The following is a 23,874-nucleotide window of genomic DNA, read 5'->3' as shown; positions in this document are numbered from 1 at the left end:
GCAAGTAAACTAGAAAATAAAAGACAACCTGGACTTTCTACTAAAGGGAGAATTCTTTATATTTTTTCAAATCCATATAATATATTTATATCCTTTTTCTTTATTTCAGACAAATAACATGTAATGTTCTGTGAAGACTTTTTGACATTATCCACACAATTTTTGAACAATGGCTCTTTGGTTGATAACACTCTGCCAGCAAGAATCACCATGAAGTCATATTCCTGATTTTTTGTACCTACCAACCAAACTGCTTCAGTGGGAATATAGGGATGGAAAAATTATAAAATCAAGTATCTTAGATGTTTACAAAAAATTTTTAAATCAAATACATTTGTTCTTCCAATGAGACCTTCATTTTCTTATTTGGTGCTTCAACATAGTCAACATTTATTTGCTCTATTTATGCCAATCCGTAGGCAGGAGTAAACATCAATGGGCAGAGAAAACCAAACATATGTGACTGAATTTATCTTGCTGGGCCTTTCTTCAGATCATCAGACCCATAACCTCTGTTTGTGATATTTCTCATTATCTATCTGCTGACTGTGCTTGGGAATCTGCTCATCATACTCCTAATTCATGTTGACGCTCGACTTCACACACCAATGTACTTCTTACTTAAAAATCTGTCATTTACTGATCTCTGCTTCTCGACAACTATTGTTCCCCAATTGCTATTTCATTTGCTGGTCATGAGAAAGACCATTTCTTTTACTAGGTGCTTTATTCAGATGGCTTTTTTCCTAATAATGGGGTGTACAGAGAGCTCACTTCTAGCAGCGATGGCCTATGACCGCTATGTGGCTGTCTGCAAGCCCCTGCGCTATTCCACCCTCATGACCCAGAGCATTTGTATTCAGCTAGTCATAGGGTCCTGGGCCAGTGGAGCATTTGTGTCTTTAGTAGATACCACATTCACTTTATTTCTTCCTTACCGGGGACATAATATAATTAATCATTATTTTTGTGAGCCTCCTGCCCTCCTGAAGCTGGCTTCTGCAGACACCTACAGCACAGAAATGGCCATCTTTGCAATGGGTGTGGTAATCCTCCTAGGTCCTGTCTCTCTTATCCTTTTCTCTTACTGCAATATCATCTCCACTGTGATTCAAATACAGTCAGGGAAGGGGAGGCTCAAGGTCATCTCTACCTGTGGTTCCCATTTCATTGTTGTTTTCTTCTTCTATGGGTCAACAATATTTACCTACATGCAGCCTAATTCAAAGAAAATGAATGAGGGGGACAAGGTGATCTCAGTGTTCTACTCAGTCATAACATCCATGATGAACCCTTTCATTTATAGCCTAAGGAACAAGGATGTGAAGGGGGCATTTAGGAAAGCATTTGGAAGATAGAACCTCTCAGAAGCAGAAATACTTATGTTGGTATATAATCAGGGGGATGGAGATACTCCAAAGTGGTTTAAATCTTTAACAGCATTTTTCCCAAGCTATCTCTAGTGTGAGACATCAGCAAGGTCATACAGGTACCCTTGCACCCACAGGAATGTGTTCAGGTTTGTCTAACGCAGTCTTGCTCAAGCTTATTCTCTGTGGTTGCAGCCTGCTTGACTTATAACAGCTTAATAGTGGTATACCAAAGAATATTTTTAATAATAAGCAATGTCTTTATTTATACTGCCATTAGTGCACTAATCCATTTTCCACCAGGGACATGATATTTCCTTTTGGTTCTAAACTCCACAGCAGCTTGCTACACTTATCTCATGCCAACATCATCCATATCTATCCATGGATCTTGAAATCCTAGCAGATTCCCCAATTTCCAGTGAGAAGATGTCAATAATTTTTTTTCCCCATGAACCTCTGATACCACAAACATTCCTTGTAGTTCCACACTACTGCTATAGCCAATTTTACCACACGTGGGGGAGCCCTTGGCCTAAACAGCAAGATGTAGGCTCTCACACTCCAGCAAACATCTTTGGTATCTCACACACTGCCCCCTTCCAAGGATAATTACTGGCATGAGGAAATTGGACTTGAGAAGCAAACTTCTTACCTTAGTACTGTCATGTCATCAGCCAGGTGTGGTGGGGCACCCTGGTACTCTCACCTACTAAGGAGGCAAAGGTGGAAGGGTCGCTTGACCCCAGGAGTTTGAGGCTGCTGTGAGCTATGATCACACCACTGCACTCCTGTTCGTGCAACAGAAGAAGATCCCATCTCTTTAAGAAAAAAATAAAATAAAATAAAAAGAACTATCATGTCAGAAACCCCTGTGACGTCAATACTCCACAGCCGCTCCCCTCAGACATGCTCTCCTCTCCTCTGCAGGTCTGATTTTGCCAGTATCCGTTAAGTTTTCCTCTGTGGGAAGTGGAAAAAAATGACTGACAGTTGAGAAGCCATCCTCGAGTTTTCTCTGTGGGCTGAGTTGGCCCCTTTCGTCTTTTCTGTCTACTGCCGTAAACTTCTGTTAAGGCAGAAGCACCATCAGTGACATATCTGTAGCTTTTCACTGGTGTTCAGCATGTGCACTGCCTCTCCATGAGAAGAAAACCCACTATTGTCCTGCTCCCCACCCTTAACTAAAAGTCTAACTCTAGGTATAGGGTGGAATGGGCCAACATTTCATTGGTATGTAGGAATACTACCAATTGCAACCCCTGATTGCCCAAGGACTGCATTCTTTGTGTCCCAATTGTTTTACAAATTTATTCCAGGCCCTAGGCCCCTTTTTGTCAGCCACTGGTGGGGCTAGTGTGCACTCAGGTTTCAGGGTAGAGGATTTCCTTCTGGCTGTGCTGGTCTAAATATTCCCTCCATGGATGCAGCAGAATTCTGTCCTGTGCTGTGTTCCCCTGTGACAGGATGGCACTGAGTTTCAGTGCTAAGTTCAGCAGTCACTTCACCCTCCCTCCGCCAGGCACAGATTCTCTCTCCACTCAGCGTGCTGACATGGCACTGCCAGGGGATGGGGGAAGAGTGGCATAGGCAATGCAACACTATCTTTTCTGCCCTCATCAGTGCCTCTTTCTTTGATGTAATTTTAAAACCAAGTACCATGATCACGCACCTGATTTTCAGTTTTTCTGAAGGTGCTTGCTTGCATGTATAGTTATTGAATTTGGTGTTCATGCCAAGGGATGATTTCTGTAGGTTTCTATTTGGCCATCTTGCTTCATCACCTTTCTTTCCTCTATTCTTATAAAAACACCAGACATTGGTTGTAGGGCCCTCCCTAATCCATAATGCTCTCATCTCAAGATATTACTTAATTACACTTACAAAGATCTTTATTCCAAAGATGATCACATTCAGAGTTTCAAGGTGGACATATTTTTTATAGGTGACATAATTTAAACCATTGCAGACTTGAAAGTCTTGCAAAAGTGATTGATTTTATTTCATGTTCAATACAAAGCCAACCTGATATTATGTTTTGAAAGGTTGCTTTGAGTGTTGTAATGGATTGTAGAGGACAAGCATCGAAGCAAGAAAAGCAATCAGTAAGACTGATCTCTATGGCAGGAAGGCACACAAGAGGTGACGGGCTGAACTAGGATTGTAGCAATGGAGAGGCAGAGGAGATGGTAAGATGTGAAGAGATAGAATGTGCAAGTTGAGAAAAGAGGGGAAAGAAATGTCCTTGCTGAGTCTTTGGCCTGAGCAGTGCTGTGGATGCTGGGCAAGACTCAAAAGGGGGGAGTTTGGTGGGGAAATCAGGAATTCTCCTTTGGACTTATTTATGTGGCCCTGTGTTATATACTGACTTAGTTCTAACACCATTCTTCTGTATTTCAATAACTACAATAAAGCTTTCATTTAAATAGTCATGACATCTTGGACTGCACCATGTACCCCTAGTGTGTTTCTCACCTATTAGTGGGAGACAATTAGAGCATTTTGAGTACAAGTGTTCTGATATTCCCTGGTAGTTCTTAGTTTGGTGGGCATCATCCTGATGATGCAGAATACACCTGTGTCAGCTGCCTTTTACATTATCATCATTATGAAGATCTTTCTTTTTCAATTATGACAAAGAACTTTGAGATCCCAGAGGTCCATAGGGTGGTTTGAGAAACATTAGTGTAGTACCCCACGTCAGATGAGATTCAGGTATTTCAGTTTAAGATTACAATAAAAAATGCCTCTGGGTATCTCTTATTGTAGAAAGGTTAAAAAAGTTAGCAGCACTTATTGCTCCAGGGAATACCCTGATTATAACAGCTCTTAGGACCTGAGGTTTGAAGACTTCCTTTAGGAAAACCCTCCAGGGTTATTCCTAGGTGAATTTGGCATTGTGTCCTTTAATACAATGGTGCTCCTTAGTCGGGATAGAAGAAGATGCACAGCCCAGATGTTGTCCCAACCTCAGCATCTTTGGTAAACTGCAGAGGAGTTTGCCTATTAGGATATGGATTAGCAGCAGCCTGCAGAAACCACACCTTATTTCTTCATCACTGCACTGTGTCCTGTTCTTATCTCCTGCCAGCACTCCAGGTGAGAGTAGGTAGGATGCTGAGGAGAAATTAATCCTTTCAAGGAGTATGAAACCTTGATTCTGTTCATGGCGGGGGAGCGGGGAAGGGCTTTGCCTTTCACTCTCTTCGTCTTCTCTCTTTTCTATCTGGCTTCTAGAAAGAATATGTGTTCCTCTTTTTTGTAGCTTCCCCTGAGTAATATCCTCATGAATCCTCTTCTGAAGCTCATCTGGGGAGGGTTAAGCTTTTGATCAAGGATTCCATGGTGACTGCAAAGGCTGTGGACACCCACTCCTGCTCCTTTTGCACTAAAAGCAAATCTACCATATTCTCCTCTGCCTCTTACTGTCTCAGTGCACCCCCTTCTGGGCTTCTGTCCTCATCCTTCTTAGCCATCAGGTGTGGGCATTGGGAGCAGGCAGGACCAGGATAGAACCTGAGCCTCCTGCCATAGAGACACAGACAGAAGCTCCTTGTGGTCAGAACCCCCTGGATAGCCACACAAGGTTGTGTGAATATGCTAGTTTACATGTGTAGTCATAGAGCCCTCTTCCCTGTCCTTAGTTCCCTGTCACACTAAACCCACCCTTCTTCATGTCAATATGGCTGACAGTGAGTTCATAACCTGGTGATCAATGCTCAGAGTTTCTAAGTCAAGATCTTCCCACCCCCAGGTCATAGCTCAAGGTCTCGACAGCCAACATAGCCCCCTCTGCTCACCCGTGCTTCTCTTAAGGGAGTGAATGTGTTGGTGTGGGAATCTAGGCATGAGTCTATTTATTCACTCATTCAACTAACTTTTATTAAACCCCTGCTATGTGTCAAGTCATATTGAAATACAGATGATAGAAATAAATGATGTATGTTACACTACCTTGAAGCAGCAACTCTGCCCAGAGAGACAAATATGTAAACAAATAATTAAAAGACAATGCAACAACTGCATGAAAGGAAGTATGTACAAATATTTTTCTGGATATTGTGAAGATAAAGTTCAGCTCTGCCTTGAAGACTGAGTAAAGAACTTTAGAAAGTAGTTACATTAAAGCTGACTCTAGACAATCAAAGTGTAAAGTCAAAGAAACCAGAATGTTCCCATGGAAACAATATGAAGCTTAGGGGAACTATAAAGTATTTTTGGTGAAAGATCTGGATAAAAGGTGAGGGAAAAGGTAAAAATTTACACTGTGTATATTGACAGAAGGTGGACCCCTCAAAAAATTGGAAGAGAATTAAAAGAATGTTATAAAGTTGGGGGAAGGGGGAAATGGAGAGATACTGATCAAAGAGTACAAAATTTCAGTTATGCAATATGAGTAAGTTCTTGAGATCTAATGTACATCCTGGTGACAACAGTTAATTATAATGTATTATATACTTGAAATCTGCTAAAAGGGTAGATCTTAAATTAAGCATTTTCATCACAGAGGTTGAAAAGGAAATGGTTACCCTGTGAAGGTAATGAATATGTTAATTGGCTTGATTGTGGTGATCATTTGCAATGTATACATATCAAAGCATCAAATTATACACCTTAAACATATGCTACGTTTATATGTCAATTATACCTCAATAAAGCTGTTTAAAATAAAAAGAAACTGAGATAAGGATTCACAATTTTCTAGCAGTATATTTGCATTTTTTTGTTTTTCTACATAAGATGTAGACAATCATAAGAAATAACAGAATTATCAACTTGGGGGTGGAGTTTAGAGAAAATGATTAAGTTGTAGTAGAGTACTAGAAGAAAAGCAGTAAGATACAGTGTCCTACAATCACAGAAAGGGGAGGTTTTGAGGACTGTTTATGGTTAAATTATACCAAATACTGTAAAGACTGATGAGGATATGGAATGGGAAAAGACCTTTGCTTTGATAAAATCATGGTCACAATGGAATCATGGAAATAAAAATAGATTGAAAGGATTTGAGGGGTCAAGATTATGATACAAAGTAGAAGCAGCAAGTGCTAAACATGTATTTGATAAATTTAGTATAAAAACATAAACAAAAATTAGGTAATAGAAAGGAGGAGTAATAGGATCAAGGGAGGTTGTGATTTTTCTCTTTTTTTTCCAAAGGAAAAAAAACCATTTAAAAAAAAATTGTAGTAAAAAGACAAAATGTATCATCTTTACTCATTCTAAGCATACACAGTTATACACCTATATTCCCATTGTTGTGTAACAGATCTCTAGAACTTTTTCATCTTGCAAAACTGAAACTCTATACCCATTTTACAACTCTCCTATTTCCCCTGGCACTAGTTGCTGCAAACTGCCATTTTGCTTTCTGTTTCTATGAGTTTGACTACTCTAAATACCTCAGATAAGTGGAATCATACAGTATTTTATGTTTTACGATGAGTTTATTTCACTTAGCGTATTGTCCTCAAGATTCATTCTTGTTGTAGTATATACTACTGGATTTCCTTCTTTTTAGAAGACAAATAATATTCCATTGTATGTACGTCCAAATTTGGCTTGTCTATTTAGTCATTAATGAACATTTAAGTTGCTTCCACCTCTTGGCTCTTCTGACTTGTGCTGTTTTCTTCTCTTTAAGTAAAAGATATTGAGAATGTTTAATAACGGAATTTAAAAAACAAAAGGAAAATCAAGAAAAACAAAGACAACAAAAAAGAATGTTTTAAAAAGACAACTGGTATTGGTGTTAACATACAGTAACATGAGAGTTGGGTTGATTTCACCCTTGTTCTGCTTTACCTTACTATTATTTTTTTCTTTACCTTTAATTTTTATTTTGAATTATTATAGCTACGTTATAGTTGTACATATTTGTGGAGTACATGTGCATGTGATATTTTGATACAAGCATAAAATGTATGCTAATCAAATCAGGGTAATTGGGGTGTCCATCTCCTCAAGCATTTATAATTTATGTTAGGAACACTCTAATTCCACTCTTTTAGTTATTTTGAAATATATAATAAATTATTGTTAACTGTAGTCTCCCTATTGTCTAACCAAACACTAGATCTTATTTCTTTTAACTGTATTTTTGTACCTATTAACTATCCCATCTTTCTCTCCCCAACCCCCACCCCCCGCCCATCCTTCCCAGCCTCTTGTAACCACCATTCTATTATACTCTCTATCTCCATGAGTTCAAATAACTCCCACATATTAGTAAGAACATGTGATATTTGTTTTTCTATGTCTGGTTTATTTCACTTAACATAATGTCCTCCAGTTCTATCCATGTTGTTGCAAATCACAGGGTTTTGATTCTTTTTATGGTTACAAAATATTCCATTGTGTATATGTTACATGTTTTCTTTATCCATTCATCAGTTTATGGACACTTAGACTGAGTCCGTGTCTTGGCTGGTGTGAATAGTGCTGCAGTAAACATGAGAGTGCACATATCTCTTTGACATACCGACATCCTTTCTTTTGGGTATATACCCAGCAGTGGGATTGTGGGGTCATATGGTAGTTCTATTTTTAGTTTTTTGAGGAACATCCATTCTGTTCTCCACAGTAGCTGTACTAATTTACATTCCCACCAACAGTGTATGAGGGTTCCCTTTTCTCCACATTCTCACCAGTAATTGTTATTGCCTGTCTTTTTGATAAAAGCCATTTTAACTGGGGTGAGATGATATCTTATTGTAGTTTTAATTTGCATTTCAACATGATTAGGTTTTCGGAAAGAGGCAGTAAGTATAGTAATTAAGAGCATGGGACTTGGATCTGGGGACCTGGGGTCCAATCCAGCTATTAAACCTTAAAAATTTTACTTTATCTCCTTAAGGCTCAGTTTCATTATCTACATAAAATGGACACAAAATAAGATCATTCTGAAGATTAAGATAATGCCACAAAGGGCCTAATGCAGAGCCTCTCTGTGAATAGCAGCTTTAGGAAAGGATCTTTATAAATTCCAGAATATAAAGTTGGAGGATAGAAAGAAGGAAGACGTGAGGGTGAAGAAGTAACAAGGGTTCAGATTATAAAGGATCTAGTGAAAAATTATTTATTTTCTGATTACAAACAATATGTTTTTGTATAGAGCATTTGGAGACTATAAAATTATAAAAAGATGAAAAGAGAAAATCACTTGTAGTCCCATCACTAAGAAAAACACGCACATGCACACCTTGAAGAGACAACATTTAAAATGAGAATTATAGAGTAAAATATTTTTATAACCCACTTTTTTATGTTGAATATTTTGCATTTTTTTTTTTTTTTTTTTTTTTTTGAGACAGAGTCTGACTCTGTTGCCTGGGCTAGAGTGCCGTGTTGTCAGCCTAGTTCACAGCAACCTCAAACTCCTGGGCTCAAGCAATCCTCCTGCCTCAGCCTCCCGAGTAGCTAGGACTACAGGCATGCGCCACCATGCCCGGCTAATTTTCCTATATATATTTTTTTAGCTGTCTATATAATTTCTTTCTATTTTTAGTAGAGATGGGGTCTCGCTCTTGCTCAGGCTGGTCTCAAACTCCTGAGCTCAAACAATCCATCCGCCTTGGCCTCCCAGAGTGCTAGGATTACAGGCGTGAGCCACCGTGCCCAGCCTGCAAATATTTTTGATGTCATAAAATATTTGACTTTTTAAGTGGCTGCATAGTATTTTATTTCTTATTTAATGGAATAATTTTGTATTTATTTAAGGATATTTGTCTTTTTTCAAAGCATTATAATTATAGTTAATATAATAAATATCTTCACAGATTCATTTTGCTCATAGTTTTTGACAAAATATTTTTATTACAAAATATTATGATTGTATTTACTTTACCAAAGTATATTGCACATTTTAGTACATTTTCTATATGTTGACAATTTACCCTCATGTAAATTTTAATAATTTTTATTACCAGTAAGACAAGAACATCATTACCATTGAATATTATAAATTTTAAAATATCCTGTCAATCTGATGAGCAAAAAAGGCATCTAATTTTAATTTGCATTTGTTTAAATTATACTGAGATTGAAATTTATTATGAATTGTCAATTTGTGTTTGTACTTTTTCTCTTATAATATTTATCATTTATTGCATTATTACTTTACCATTTTACCTTCTTTTTTCACATTTAAAACAATGAGATATCACTAACTCCATTGAGAATGGCTTTTATGCACAAGTCTCGAAACAACAAATGTTGGTGTGGGTACAGAGAGCTAGGAACACTGCTGGTGGGACTGCAAACTAGTACAACCTCTATGGAAAGTAGTATGGAGATACCTCAAAGAACTCAAAGTAGAACTACCATTTGATCCAGGAATCCTACTACTGGGTATTTACTCAAAGGAAAAAAAGACATTCTATAATAAAGACACCTTGCACTTGAATGTTTATAGCAGCACAAGTCACAACTGCAAAGATGTGGAAACAACTCAAGTGCCCATCAATACATGAGTGGATTAATAAAATGTGGTATATGTATACTATGGAATACTATTCAGCCACAAAAAAACAATGGTGAACTAACACCTCTTGTATTATCCTGGTTGGTGCTTGGAGCCCATTCTTCATAGTGAAGTATCACAAGAATGGAAAAACAAGCACCACATGTACTCACCATTAAATTGGCACTAACTGATCAACATTTATATGCACATATGGAAGTAATATTCATTGAGTGTTGGACAGGTGGGAGGGGGAAGAGGGAAAGGGTAAAATCACACTTAACAGGTGCAGTGCATACATTCTAGGGGATGGGCACACTTGTAGCTCTGACTCGAGCAGTACAAAGGCAATATATGTAACCAAAGTGTCTGTACCCCAGTAATCTGAAATTGAAAATTAAAAAAAAAAAAAAAAAAACATGATGCAATATCGCTTAACACCCATAAAGGTGACCATAATCAAAATGGCAGACAATAACAAGTGCTTGCAAGGATGTAGAGAAATTAGGACCCTCAAACAATGCTAATGGGAAAGTAAAATGGTGCAGTTACTTTATAAAACCGTCTCTAGCAGTTCCTCAAAAGGTTAAACACATAGAATTATCATATGGCCCACCAATTCCATTCCTATGTATCTATCCAAGAGCAATAGAAACATATGTCCACAAAAAAACTTTACACTAATGTTTATAGCAGCATTATTCATAACAGCCAAAAAGTAGAAGAAACCCAAATGCTCATCAACTAATGAATGGTTAAATTAGATATTGTCTATCCATACAATGAAATATTAATATTATTAGGCAATAAGAAGAAACAAAGTACTGATATATGCTACAACATGGAGGAACCTTGAAAGCCTTAAGCTAAGTGAAAGAAGCCAGTCACATAGGACCACATATTGTATGATTTCATTTATATGAAATTTCCAGAATAGGTAAAGATGTAGAAACAAAAGTTAGATTGGTAGTCGTCTAGGGCTGGTTGGGTGAGAGTTGGGGAGAAATGAGAAATGACTGCTAAAGAGTATGGGGTTTTGTTTTGGAGTGATAAAAATTTTCTAAATTGATTGTGATAATGGTTGCATAATTGTGAATATACTAGAAACTATTGACTTGTATACTTTAAGTGAGTGAACTGTTTAATATGTGAATTTTATCTCAAGAAAGCTCTCACTATAAAAAAAAAAAAAAAGAGAGAGAGAGAGAGTAGCTTTTCCTCTGGTTTTAAGCCAGCAGAATGAAAACTTGAAACTGGAAAAAAAACTAGTTGTAAACTATCTCAAGCTTTCAGAAAAGTTACAAGTACTGTACAACACCTTTTTCCTGAACCATTTGAAAATGAGTTGCTGATGTTATGCTTCATTACCCAGAATATTTTATTGTTTATTTCCTTAAACAAGGATGGTCTCCTACATAACCATAAGATTATCAAAATCAGGAAATTAACATTGTTCCCATCTACTCCTCAGATCCCATTCAAGTTTTGTCAGTTGTCCCAACATTGTGTACTTTATAGCAAAAGGATTCAGTTTAGAATCATGCATTGCATTGGCTGTCATGTCTCATTAGTGCCTTTCAACCTGGAAGAGTTACCCAGTTCTTTTTTAACTTTCATGACCTGGACAATTTTGAGGAAAAACAGTTAAGATGATAAATTTTATGTTATATGTATTATACCACAATTAAAAATTAAAAATATTTCTATGTGATCATGAAATAAACTTTCTAAATAATAAATAATAATAATAAAGGAGTTTTAAAATTGTTTTAAATGTATTTTTATTATAATCAACCCCTAATCAACTAAATAATCAAAATTGATCAACACATTTGAATCTTATTGTTAGGTACTTGAGATTTTATTTTACTTTTCTTTCTACTTTTATATATGTTTGGAAATTTCAATAATAGAAATAGTTTCCCCAAAAGAGAATAACCTGATTAAATCTACCCAATGCTTATTTTTGCCCTTTATTCTATAGGCTTAGAAGCCTCTCATTCTGCCTTATCACATTTGGTCTTGACTTTGAATTTTGCTAGAAACACAGTTTAAATCTGAAAGGATAAACAAAGAAAGAAAATGCTAAGGGTAAAAATTACTGACAATATTCATCTTCGTCAATCAAAGACAACAACCATTGTTACTACACTTTGTCCTTAATGACTATTTTCCTAATCTTTTAGTTACTTCTGGATCACAATCCCATTATTATAATGGAATAGTAAATAATATTATGAGCTAGACTTATTTACTGTCCTAAATTCTTTTTTGTTTGTTTGTTTTTATTTCAAAATATTAAGGGGGTACAAATGTTTTTGTTACATGAATACCTTATACAATGCTTCAGTCAGGGCTTTCAGTGTGCCTGTCACCAGAATAGTGTTCATTATACCCAATAAGTAAGTTTTTTATCCCTCAACCCCTCTCACCCTCCTCCCTTCTTGGTTTCCAATGTCCTTTATATCTCTGTGCCTATGTGTGCCCATCCTTTAGCTCCCACTTAGTAAGAAAATGTGGTGTTTGGTTTTCCTTTCCTGAAAAACTTCACTTAGGATAATGGTCTTTACATGGTTCATATTTTATTTAATCTTTACATAAAACAGTATTAGGTATGTATTATTATACCACCATTTTATAGATGAGGAAAGCAAAATACAGGAAAGCTAAGTAATTTACTGTTGGTCACAACATCAACTAGAGAAGCCAGGATTCAAACCCAGCAGTATAGCATCAGAGGCCCCAGTGCTAATCAGGGAGCTATGCTGCCTCCTTACGGCTGACAGCAGTCTGTGAGCTGTGGACTCTCTCCGCAGAAGAAATGACTATGGAGATATAAAGATACCATAAATACAAATATATATACATTCCCTGCACAGAATGTCTAAACTCTGGGATCACGCAGGTCCTCCCACTATTCTGTTTGCTGCAGTGCTCGTGGGGGTGGAAAAGCTTTCAAAGAACTTGGTAGCCTTGTGGTCACCAAAGGAGTGTGAAAGGAGAAAGGGACCCAACCCTTACCCCTTCACTGGGCTCTGAACCTCTCTGGGTTTGATCCTCGCCATTCATTGTTTTTTTTTTTTTTTCCTTTTTTTCTCTTCCTTCTTTGCTTTGCACTTTTCCTCCGTGAGATCCCTGGCAGGCTCCACTGCTTCCTCTGACCTACACCTGGGCTGTGTCCTTCCTCCCCTCTCCTTGCCCTGAAACCCTCTCTTCCCTCTGGGACAGTCCAATGAGTGATGTCTCTAGTCAGCCATGTCCTATCTTGTCAGAATGTTTTATAACTGATTAGTATGTGCCTCTTTTCTTGTTGCCGACCTATAAACAGGAGTAAGCATTCATGGGAGAAGAGAACCAAACCCATGTGAATGAATTTGTCTTCCTGGGCCTTTCACGGGACCCACAGACACAAGTCCTGCTCTTCTTCCTTTTCCTGATCATCTACCTGCTGACTGTGCTGGGAAACCTGCTGATCATTGTACTCATTCACATTGACTCCAGACTCCACACACTCACGTACTTTTTCCTTAGAAACTTGTCCTTTGCTGATCTCTGTTTTTCTACTACCACAGTCCCCCAGGTGCTAGTCCACTTCCTGGTGAAGAGGAAAACCATTTCCTTTGCTGGATGCTCAACACAGATAGTAGTTTTACTTCTGGTTGGATGTACAGAGTGTGCAATTCTGGCGGTGATGTCCTATGACCGGTATGTGGCTGTCTGCAAGCCCCTGCACTACTCCACCATCATGACACATTGGGCCTGTGTCCGGCTGGCCATAGGGTCCTGGGTCAGTGGAGCATTTGTGTCTCTGGTGGACACCACATTCACATTGCGTCTGCCTTACCGAGGAAACAATATCATTAACCATTTTTTTTGTGAACCTCCTGCGCTCCTGAAGCTGGCTTCAGTGGACACATACAGCACAGAAATGGCCATCTTTGCAATGGGTGTGGTAATCCTCCTGGCTCCTGTCTCCCTCATCCTTGTCTCCTACTGGAATATTATCTCCACTGTGATCCAGATGCAGTCTGGGGAGGGAAGGCTCAAGGTCTTCTTCACCTGTGGTTCCCACCTCATTGTCGTTGTTCTCTTCTATGGCTCAGCAATATTTGCCTACATGAGGCCAAACTCCAAGATAATGAATGAAAAGGATAAAACGATCTCTGTGTTCTACTCAGCAGTGACACCCATGCTGAACCCCATCATCTATAGTCTGAGGAACAAGGATGTCAAAGGGGCTCTCAGGAGAGTAACTGCAAAATAGTGTTTTTGGAAGTGGTGATCTCTGATCATGATGACCATTTTAAGGAAGTGGGGAGAAGAGATTTTCTTATAAAATTTTCTCCATTTTCATCTCATTGCTCTACTTTTCTTCTCTTTTCTTATATCTCTTCTCAGATCAGGTCAATAAATTTCCTATTCAAAGCAAGGCACCCTGGTGGACACAGGAAAGAAAGTAAATTAAAAGAAAGAAAAGGAAAAAGAAAGAAAGGAATGAAAAGAGGAGAGGGAACAAGGAAAGAAGGAAAAAAAGAAGGAAGAAAGGAAGGAAGGAAGAAAGGAAGATAGGGGAGCAAACAATCAATTATTTCCTAGCCCATACAAGATAATAAGGAAATTAAAACAAGCAGACATATAACTATCTGTCAAAAAACAAAGAACCAATAAATGACAAAAAGAACTATCACAGAACTATCACACTATCTCATATATGAGAATATATTTCTGGCAAATGGAGTCATTTCCTTTATTCTTGCTTGAATTTACCAAACATTTTTTGAACTCATATTATATATCCTAGGCACAATTATGGAGCTGGGTATATACATATAAAAAATAAAGTCTTCATGATATCATATTTCTAGCATGGTCTTCAGTTCTAAATTTAACAATTTCTGAAATTGAAAGGAGAGCACACTTAGGGAATAAGTAGATGGTAGAATTTTTCTAAGGGTATGTGTAAAGTTAGGAAAATAGTGAAATACAAGGTTGAAACGTAAGACAAAGGGCCCAGATTGAGAAATGCCTTGATTTCAATACTAAAGAATTTGCCCACCATGTAATTCTGAAAAAGACAAAGATTGGAGGATTTATCAGACAATGATGGAAAATGATGATAAAGGTAAGAAAAAGAGGTCTGAGACACTGTTTTAGGCCTACTGAGGCATTTGAACTTCATAATGGGGGCCATAGTTTTGCATAACATGACCTGAAATGGTTCCTGGGTTGCTTGTTAAAAGTAATGTTTCTCAGTACAGGGTGGGGTTTGGCAGTTGACCTCAGGAATTTCCATTTATAACAAACCCCAGGTGATTCTTAACACACTTAAAAAAAAAAAAGCTATGTGCTTTTTAGGTAATAGGATAGCTTTTGACACAAATGAGGTGTGTAATTATTTGCTTAAGTTTGACTCCTCCATTAGATTGTAAGCTCCATGGCAGTAAAGAACATGACTATTTTGTTGATCTCTGTCATACCACTGCAGTGAAGTGCCCAGTCACTGTTGTTGCTCAGAGAACAAGCTTTTGAAGTAATGAATAAAGCTGGAGTTTAGAAAAGAGATATGGATTAGAGAAATAAATTTAGATGTTAACACAAATAAATGCAAGTGGAATTTGACACACCTAAGGATGTATGACAATTTTTAACCAGAAAACCAAGTTCATGAGTGGTTTCATTAAAATGCAGGTGCCTGGCCCTACAGCAGACCATAAGAGTGATGAAGATGGTCTCTCTTTCTCTCTGTGTTTGTGTGTGTATATATATATATATATACATACACACACACACACACACACAGAGATATATATATACATAATATATATACACAACATATATACACAATATATATGTGTGTGTGCACATATATATATACACACAATATATATATTTTTATACATAATGTAATTATGTAATGAAACCCTGGTTGAGACTTGAAGTTACAGAAAGATAGTAAAAAATGATCCAGGACAGAACCCTGGAGTTGCCAACATTTCACGGTGGATGACAAGTAGCCAATCAAGGCTGGAGCAGCAAGAGTCAGAGACTCAGAAGAAAAACTCAAATAAAGATGTGCCAGAAGCAACAAGAGGAGAGGACTTTTAGAAAAGATTTCTAAATGTCTCAGAGCTTTATGTGTTGATAAAAGGCTACCAAATTTGTCAATTATGTCATTATTGACCTTGCAAAACAATATTGTGACAGAATAATGGAATCACAACATGTTAGACATTCAGAAAGGGTACAGAATGCATTTCTGAAAAGGCAACTTTTAAGCTGAAAACTCAATGATGGAAGAGTAAACCAGGTAAAAATGTGGTGTAGGGGTGAGAGACAAAGAATAAATCTTTTTACACAATTTTATTGATTATTCATACCTTTCTACTTTTCAGCTTGTCGAAACCCATTTTTTAAAATGCCATGAGAATTTTGATGGTTATTACATTGAATTTATAAGCTAATTATCAAAAATACTAATAACAAAAATAGGAAATCTTTTTACCTAGGAACATGGCATATTCCTCTATTTCTTCAGTGAAGACACACACACACTTTCATATAATTTTCACATTATTGAAGAGATTATGTTATAGGTATTCCTAGATTTTATAGAGAAGAAATGATGGCACACACATAGCATAGTTCATGCTCTCAAGGAGCTTTCATTTTGGAGAGTGGAGTCAGAGTAAACTAAGGTATAAAAAAGAAAGTTACATATAATAGTAAGTGCAATGAAGACAGTGAAACAAAGTATGTGCTAAAGGCTTTTGGTTCAAGTACATGTTACTTAGATTGGTAACTTCTTTGAGAATTTAACATTTAGGGTAAGAACTCAATGCTGAGAAGTATCAATAGTAAACCAAGCTTTGACTTGGCTAGGAGAGAGCACAGGCTAGGAGAACAGCTGCTAATTGGCCATAAAACAAGGACAATTTTGGACAATGTGATGGACAACAAAGAGGTCAGTGGGGTGAGATCAGAGAGAGTGTAAGGGAGTACAGTTTCAGGTGTGAGCTGAAAGCCAAGCAGAACAAGATTATGTGCATCTGTGTGGAAAAGTGACAAGATCTGATTTATATGTATGAAGGTCACTCTGTGTACTAAGGAGAAAACAGATTACAGCAGGGCAAGAGTGGGAAGAGAAAGACCTCTTAGGAAGATATTATGGAGCAACAGGAAGCAGGTTCTGGTGACTTAGACTTGGGATACTTTGTAGGGGACAACAAGAGAAGTACATATATGTGTGATCTATTGTATAGATGAACCCAGTCAGTTTACTTGTGGAGGTAGTAAGGCAGAACAAACAACATTTACATTTAAGTTTTTAGTTTGATCTGTTGTGTGGTTGGTGATGCCAATGATTTAGATGGAACAAAATGAGGGAAGAATAGGTTATCAGGGGGATGAATCAAAATTACGTTTTGGATTAAGTTTGAAATTCGTATTAGACATGGGAAGTAGTCAACTAGATATATGATCGTGGATTATGCAAGTACTCAGGTATTTTTGGACTCAAAAGCATGTAACCAAAATGTTTGTACCCCCATAATATCCTTAAATAAATAAAAAGCATGTAGGTGATATTTAAACCTATCTAACTAGAAATTACTCAGGAAGAGATTCTTGAGTAATAAGAAAGGAAGGTTCAGGTTAGTACCATGGGGAACTTCCAAATTCAGAAAAAGAACGTGATTCAATGAGGTGAAAATAGGGAAGAAAGAGGCAAACCAGAAGTGTGTGCTGTCTGGAAGCCAACAGAAGAAAAATTTTCAAGAGGAAGGGTATGGTCAACTGTACTAATGCTGCTGAAACGTTGACAGAGGAAAATACAGAAATCTCCGTTTTATTTAGCACATCAGTGACGACTTTGACAAAGAACAGGTCCATAAAAAGAGACTAGAGTTTGATTGAAAGTGGGCTAAGATGTGAATAGAAGATCAGCAGAAGAGAAAGTGGACATAGACACTCTTCTGTAATTTTTTCCTATGAAAAAAAGCTGAAAAAATGTGACAATAACCAAAGGGGACTGGAGTCATGGAAAGGGTTCTTTATAATGGGGATTACCAGAATGTATTTGTATTCTCATAGTTGTGATCCAGAAAAGGAGAAAAAATGATTTCAGGTGAAAAAGATTCTACAGGAGCAAAATTTTGAGAGGTCAGTGAGATTGGGACCCAAAGGGCTAGTGGAGGTCAGCCTTTGATAGCAATGGTAATGAGGGAAAACCAGAAGTGTGTGTGCAGATGCAGGTACTTAAGAGAGTTAAAAAGGGAAAGATGAGGGGTTTTGAGGCTGACTGCTTCTGTTCTAGTGAAGTGAGCGGCAAGGCATCAGCTAAGAGTGAAGGTGTGAAATAGTCATTTTAATCCAAGGACTGAGACTAGGTTTGGGAAGTGTAGTCATATACCGCGTTCTAAAAGGCTAGCATCAAAAAAGTGCCCAAATCACAAATTAATTTACAAGTTGAATATATTCACAATCGAATTACCAGTGGGCTTTTAAGATGTGAATGATAGAATTGAATGTTTTCAGAAAGAGTGAAGAAGAGAAAGAATTTAGAACTGAAGAGATAGCCAAAAAAAATAGAACAAATTAATAGAAAAGGGAAGGATTAACTCCAGTGAGAATGACTTTTATCAAAAAGTCCCCAAACAACAAATGTTGGTGTGGATGCAGAGAGATAGGAACACTCATACACTGCTGGTGGGATTGCAAACTAGTGCAACCTCTATGGAAAATAGTATGGAGATACCTCAAAGAACTCAAAGTAAAACTACCATTTGATCCAGGAATCCCACTACTGGATATTTACCCAAAGGAAAAAAGACATTCTATAATAAAGACATCTGCCCTCGAGTGTTCATAGCAGCACAATTCACAACTGCAAAGACTTGGATACACTGGAAGTGCCCATCTATACATGACTGGCTTAATAAAATGTATCTGTATACCATGGAGTACTATTCAGCCATAAAAAAACAATGGTGATCTAGCACCTCTTGTATTATCCTGTATGGAGCTGGAGCCCATTCTTTGAGATAAAATATCACAAGAATGGAAAAACAAGCACCATGTGTATTCACCATTAAATTGGTACTAATTGATCAACACATATGTGCACATATGGGTGTTGGATGTTGGGCAGGTGGGAGGGGAGAGGAGGAGATGGGTAAATTCACATCTAACAGGTGCAGTGCATGTTTTCTGGGGTTTGGGCCTGCTTGTAGCTCTTACTCAGGTGGTGCAAAGGCAATGTATGTAAACAAAGCATTTGTACCCTCACAATATTCTGAAATAGAAAAAAATTTAAAAAAATGTTGACTGTCCCACAGTAATGTGTATTAAAATACATAAATTTTATTCTTCTTAATAAATAAGAGTTTTATGGAAAAAACAAATGTTACTAGAAAAGTGTTAATTTTGGAAAAATGTTGAAAACCTCACTATTTTCCACACAAGATAAATTAGAAATTTATTAGAAAACTTAAAAGACCCCTGTAATATTCTGAAATTAAAAAAAAAGAAGTAAGCTGTAAAGGTATGTAAATTGTGATGCCACTTATAAAAACTTTCAACACACATGAAGCAATATATTTTGTTTATAGATATAATTATATGTAATAGATAGTAAAAATATGCACAGGAAGGATGTATACCAAGGTTATCTCTGGGCAAGGAGGGCTTTGAGTATGTATGTACTGTTTTATTTCTTCATAAAAATATTAGAGTCAAATATTAACAAAAATTAACATATAAGTATCATATATTTTTTTCATTTTTCTGTATGTTAAGATATCAAGAAAAAAGACAAGTAGCTATGCAGGATGCATAAGTTCTGGAATTCTAATGTAAATGTGGAGAATATAGTTAATGATAATATATTGTATATTTGAAATTTACTAAAAGAGTAGATCTTAAGTGTATGTTCATTAGCTTGCGTGTGATAATTTCATAATGTATATGTAGATCAAAACATCACATTGTACACCTTAAGTATATACAATTTTTATTGTCAATGTACATCAGTAAAGCTGGGGGGAAAGACAAAGAAAATGGAAGAAAAAAGATATCTTTTACTATACAAATATTTTTTTTAAAATTTCTCTGTCTAAAAATCCCTGCCATAGAGATATTAGAAGTCAAATAACAAATTGAGAAGAAGTTATTGCCATGATCATATAGTGGTTAGTATTCTGCATTTTAAAAAAAGTTATTATTACAAATATGACACTCAAAGTATTTGTGTCCTTAATCTGTAAAGAACTTCAACAAATCAATAAGAAAAATGTGAACGAATTACTTAAGCAAATTAAAATAATAGACAAATATTACACGTTATCAATTAGTAAAGACTACGTAAAATTTAACATGGAAAAAGATGTGGTGGGTTAAGTACACTTTTACTGCTGGTAAGAATATAAAATGTTTGAAATTTTTAAAAAATCAATTTGTCTGTTCATATGAAGAATATTAAATAGATTTTAACCTTGGTTTCAGTAATTTCACTCACAAGAATTTTTCTAAGAAAAAAAATAGTCACACACCCAAGAGATTGACATTACTGATTTAGTACATACAAACACATACACGTACTAACACAACAGTGTTAAATAGGCCGGGCGCGGTGGCTCACGCCTGTAATCCTAGCACTCTGGGAGGCCGAGGCGGGTGGATTGCTCAAGGTCAGGAGTTCGAGACCAGCCTGAGCGAGACCCCGTCTCTACTAAAAATAGAACGACATTATATGGACAACTAAAAATCTATATAGAAAAAATTAGCCGGGCATAGTGGCGCATGCCTGTAGTCCCAGCTACTCGGGAGGCTGAGGCAGTAGGATCGCTTAAGCTGAGGAGTCTGAGGTTGCTGTGAGCTAAGCTGACGCCACGGCACTCACTCTAGCCTGGGCAACAAAGTGAGACTCTGTCTCAACAAAAAAAAAAAAAAAAAAAAAAAAAAAAAAAAACAGTGTTAAATATATAACAATGATAAAATAGCTAATAATATTACAAAACATTCATATGATGTATATTATGCCCCCACTTAGTATTTTCGAGGCCACTAATTCTGAGTTAAAATTTATTAAATCCTCATTATATACCAGATGCTGCCCTACATGTCTTATATTTGTATTTGCTAATTTACTTAATCTCCACAATACTATGAAGTAGGTCATATTGCTAATGTCCATTAACACTTCGCAGACCTGCCGACTTAGTTACAACAGATTATGTAACATGTCAAAGTTATATAAATAAGTGGTGCGTATTGAATTCTAACATCTGTACTCTGATAACTGACCCCAGACTCATTGCAGTGCCCTATATTGCCACTATATAATACAGGAGAAAAACATCATATGCTAATACAGGAAAAAAAAATCTCTTGTTTTACATGCACAGATCAACTCAGTAAAATGCATGCCTGTGTTCAAATGAAAGGAAATTCATCTAAATATGTGTAAGAATGATCTCTGGATAAGGAGATTTTAGGTGGTTTTTGCCAATTTCTAGTGTTCTGAATTTCATTAATTGTTAAAGGAAACTTCTCTCGGGGTTATATGTGAAACCTTATCACTATATTATTTAAAAAAAAAGAAAAAGAAAGAGCCAATTTTTACAAACCGCAATATCACCCAAAATAATGTCAATCAACCATATTATTTCATATTATTTTTAAGTTTCAAAATACAACTCAAGCATATGTTCACATCTTTTATTCTAAATATTCTCAGACTTAAACTAGTACAGTGTAATTAAGCTAGTAGGAAAATGTGTTATGTTGTCCTCTCCTTCTTCAGAACAAATACACAGACACACTGACTCACGTATATACATTCACAAAGGATATGAACTCTTTGCAATTGTTGGGATGTTTCAAGAAAGCCTTGGGTAATGGAAAACTACTGTTTTGTTTTGCTTATTTCCTTGTTATTAGCAAGAAATAAGCATAGCTGTTTATCATGGATCTTGCTTATGGAATGCCTTCACTTTCTATTTTATTCATTTCATTAATAATTGGATTTTAGGCACTATAAAATATTTCCATGTCAAAAACCAACAAACAAAAATAAAAACAATCGAGCAAAGATACCCGTTAGAGTCTCCATATTGCTGATGTTTGGGAGGAGGAAAAAGAGTGAGTATAATGGAAATACATACAAATTACTACCAGTTGGGGCATTAGATAAGACATTATAAGATTTTTGATAAGGTCAATTGGTCTAAAATTTGTGCAAATCGCAAGATACCTCCCCCTTTGATGTTTGGGTCTTCTCAGGCCACCCACTTGAAATTTTCATTTCTCTGTCTCTTATGCTGGTCCAATATCAGCTCCCCAGCTAGGGGTCATGTCTCAAGTTGCTGATAACCTCTAGACCCGTTTAACTAAGTAGCTACTTGGGAAATTAGAGAGTAAATTTTAAGTAGAGTGAAGAGTAATTTTAAATAGTGTAAATCATACCAAAATTACTTCCTGAAGAGAAGATTTAAGGAGCATTTGACAAGGCCAGTTTTATTCCTTCACTTATCTATTAAAAGGCATACTCTGCATCATATTTGTTTTGCCCTATGTATTTGATTCATAGCAGAAATCTTCTGGCTTTAGGAGAACGAATTTTGGAAACCATGAGCCCTCCCCAGAGGGTGGATTGTGTTGGTGATATGTGCTTTCCCAGGACCCTTCTCAAGGCCCCCATGACCTCCTTATTCCTCAGGCTGTAGATGAGGGGATTCAGGGCTGGAGTGACAATTGTGTAGAACACAGAGATGATGTTGTCCTGTTTGGGGCTGTGGAAGGAACTGGGCAGGACATACATGAATGTGGCCGCTCCATAGAACATCCCCACCACAGTTAGGTGGGAAGAGCAAGTGATAAGGGCTTTCTTCCTCCCCTCAGTGGAGGGCATATGGAGCACAGTGATTAGGATTAGTGTGTAGGAGGAAACAATGGCAGAAAGGGGGAGCAAGAGGAAAGTCACACCTGTCACATACACCATGAGCTCGTATCTGGAGGTATCAGCACAGGCCAACTTCAGCACGGATGGGATCTCGCACAGCAGGTGCCTGATTTCCCAGGACATGCAGAAAGGGAAGTGCATGGTGTACATGGTATGTCCTAGAGCACTCAGGGATGCCAGGATCCAGGATATGGCCACCATGAGCCAGCAGACCCTTGGCCTCATGAGGAACATGTAGTTCAGAGGATGACAAATGGCCACATACCTGTCATAGGCCATGAAGGCCAGTAGGAGGTCCTCTGCACCACCCAGTGTCAGTGCCAGGAACATCTGAAGGGCACAGCCTCCAAAGCTGATGATGTTTTCTCTGCGCAGAAAATCAGTGAGAGTCTTGGGAGTGACAACAGATGTGAACAGGAGGTCCATGAGAGAGAGTTGCCCAAGCAGGAGGTACATGGGCACGTGGAGCCGGGCGTCCATTGTGATGACCAGGAGCAGCAGGCCATTGCTGGTCAGGGCCAACGTGTACAGGACTGCAAGTGTAGCACAGAGCAGTTCTGGAGAACCACTGTCACTCAGGATCCCCACCAAGATGAAGCCCCTTCCCAAGGTGGAGTTCCAGAGCTCCATTCTGTGTGGTTTCTTTAGTTGCCTAGAACCAGAGGGATTCTTAGTGAATTTTTGCTAAGATGAACCCTAGTTTTGTAACATCAGAAGCCCCTTACAATATTCAATGAAGTGACACTTTTTCCACTGGTAACAGGCTTTGCCTTTTTTTTTTTTAATTTTGACTTTCTTCTTGATTTCTAAATTTATGACTCTTTTAATTGTATCTTGATAAAAGATGCATCTAAATAGAGAACAGACATTGCAGTAATAGCTAAACACTAAGAAATCTCTACATGAAACTATTATTCAAGACATTAAACCTGGACATGTATCTTTCCAGGAAGATTAAATTGCCTCTCTCTTAAGATTAACGAAATAGTCTTCCAACATATTCTTGATTATCGTTGTACCTATGCGTTAGTATAATGTTTGAGTAATGACTTAAATATCCAGTTAGTTTTCTGCATAAACCTGTTTTG

The 23,874-nt window shown here is 37.2% G+C and overlaps 2 protein-coding genes and 1 pseudogene across 2 annotated transcripts; 2 read left to right on the top strand and 1 right to left on the bottom strand.

Annotated features, from left to right (window-relative positions):
- The first annotated feature begins 435 nt into the window (after positions 1 to 435).
- LOC138384177 (olfactory receptor 2D3-like) lies at positions 436 to 1,358 on the top strand (annotated as a pseudogene).
- Positions 1,359 to 13,171: 11,813 nt separating this feature from the next.
- On the top strand, positions 13,172 to 14,095 carry LOC138384176 (olfactory receptor 2D3-like). Its single transcript, XM_069469482.1, has one exon. It carries the CDS (start codon positions 13,172 to 13,174, stop codon positions 14,093 to 14,095), a length of 924 nt encoding a protein of 307 aa, XP_069325583.1.
- Positions 14,096 to 22,408: 8,313 nt separating this feature from the next.
- Positions 22,409 to 23,416, bottom strand: LOC138384885 (olfactory receptor 2AG2). The gene has a single exon (XM_069470543.1). It carries the CDS (start codon positions 23,414 to 23,416, stop codon positions 22,409 to 22,411), a length of 1,008 nt encoding a protein of 335 aa, XP_069326644.1.
- Positions 23,417 to 23,874: the final 458 nt, after the last annotated feature.

The sequence above is a fragment of the Eulemur rufifrons genome, chromosome 6, assembly GCF_041146395.1.
Source record: "Eulemur rufifrons isolate Redbay chromosome 6, OSU_ERuf_1, whole genome shotgun sequence".
Lineage (NCBI taxonomy): Eukaryota > Metazoa > Chordata > Mammalia > Primates > Lemuridae > Eulemur > Eulemur rufifrons.
Note: the sequence above shows the minus strand (reverse complement) of the source record. Positions and strands in the feature narration are given on the sequence as shown.

Excerpts from the sequence above, each read along its gene's own strand:
- LOC138384176 (XM_069469482.1), top strand. The coding sequence starts at position 13,172 with ATGGGAGAAGAGAACCAAACCCATGTGAATGAATTTGTCTTCCTGGGC.
- LOC138384885 (XM_069470543.1), bottom strand. The coding sequence starts at position 23,416 with ATGGAGCTCTGGAACTCCACCTTGGGAAGGGGCTTCATCTTGGTGGGG.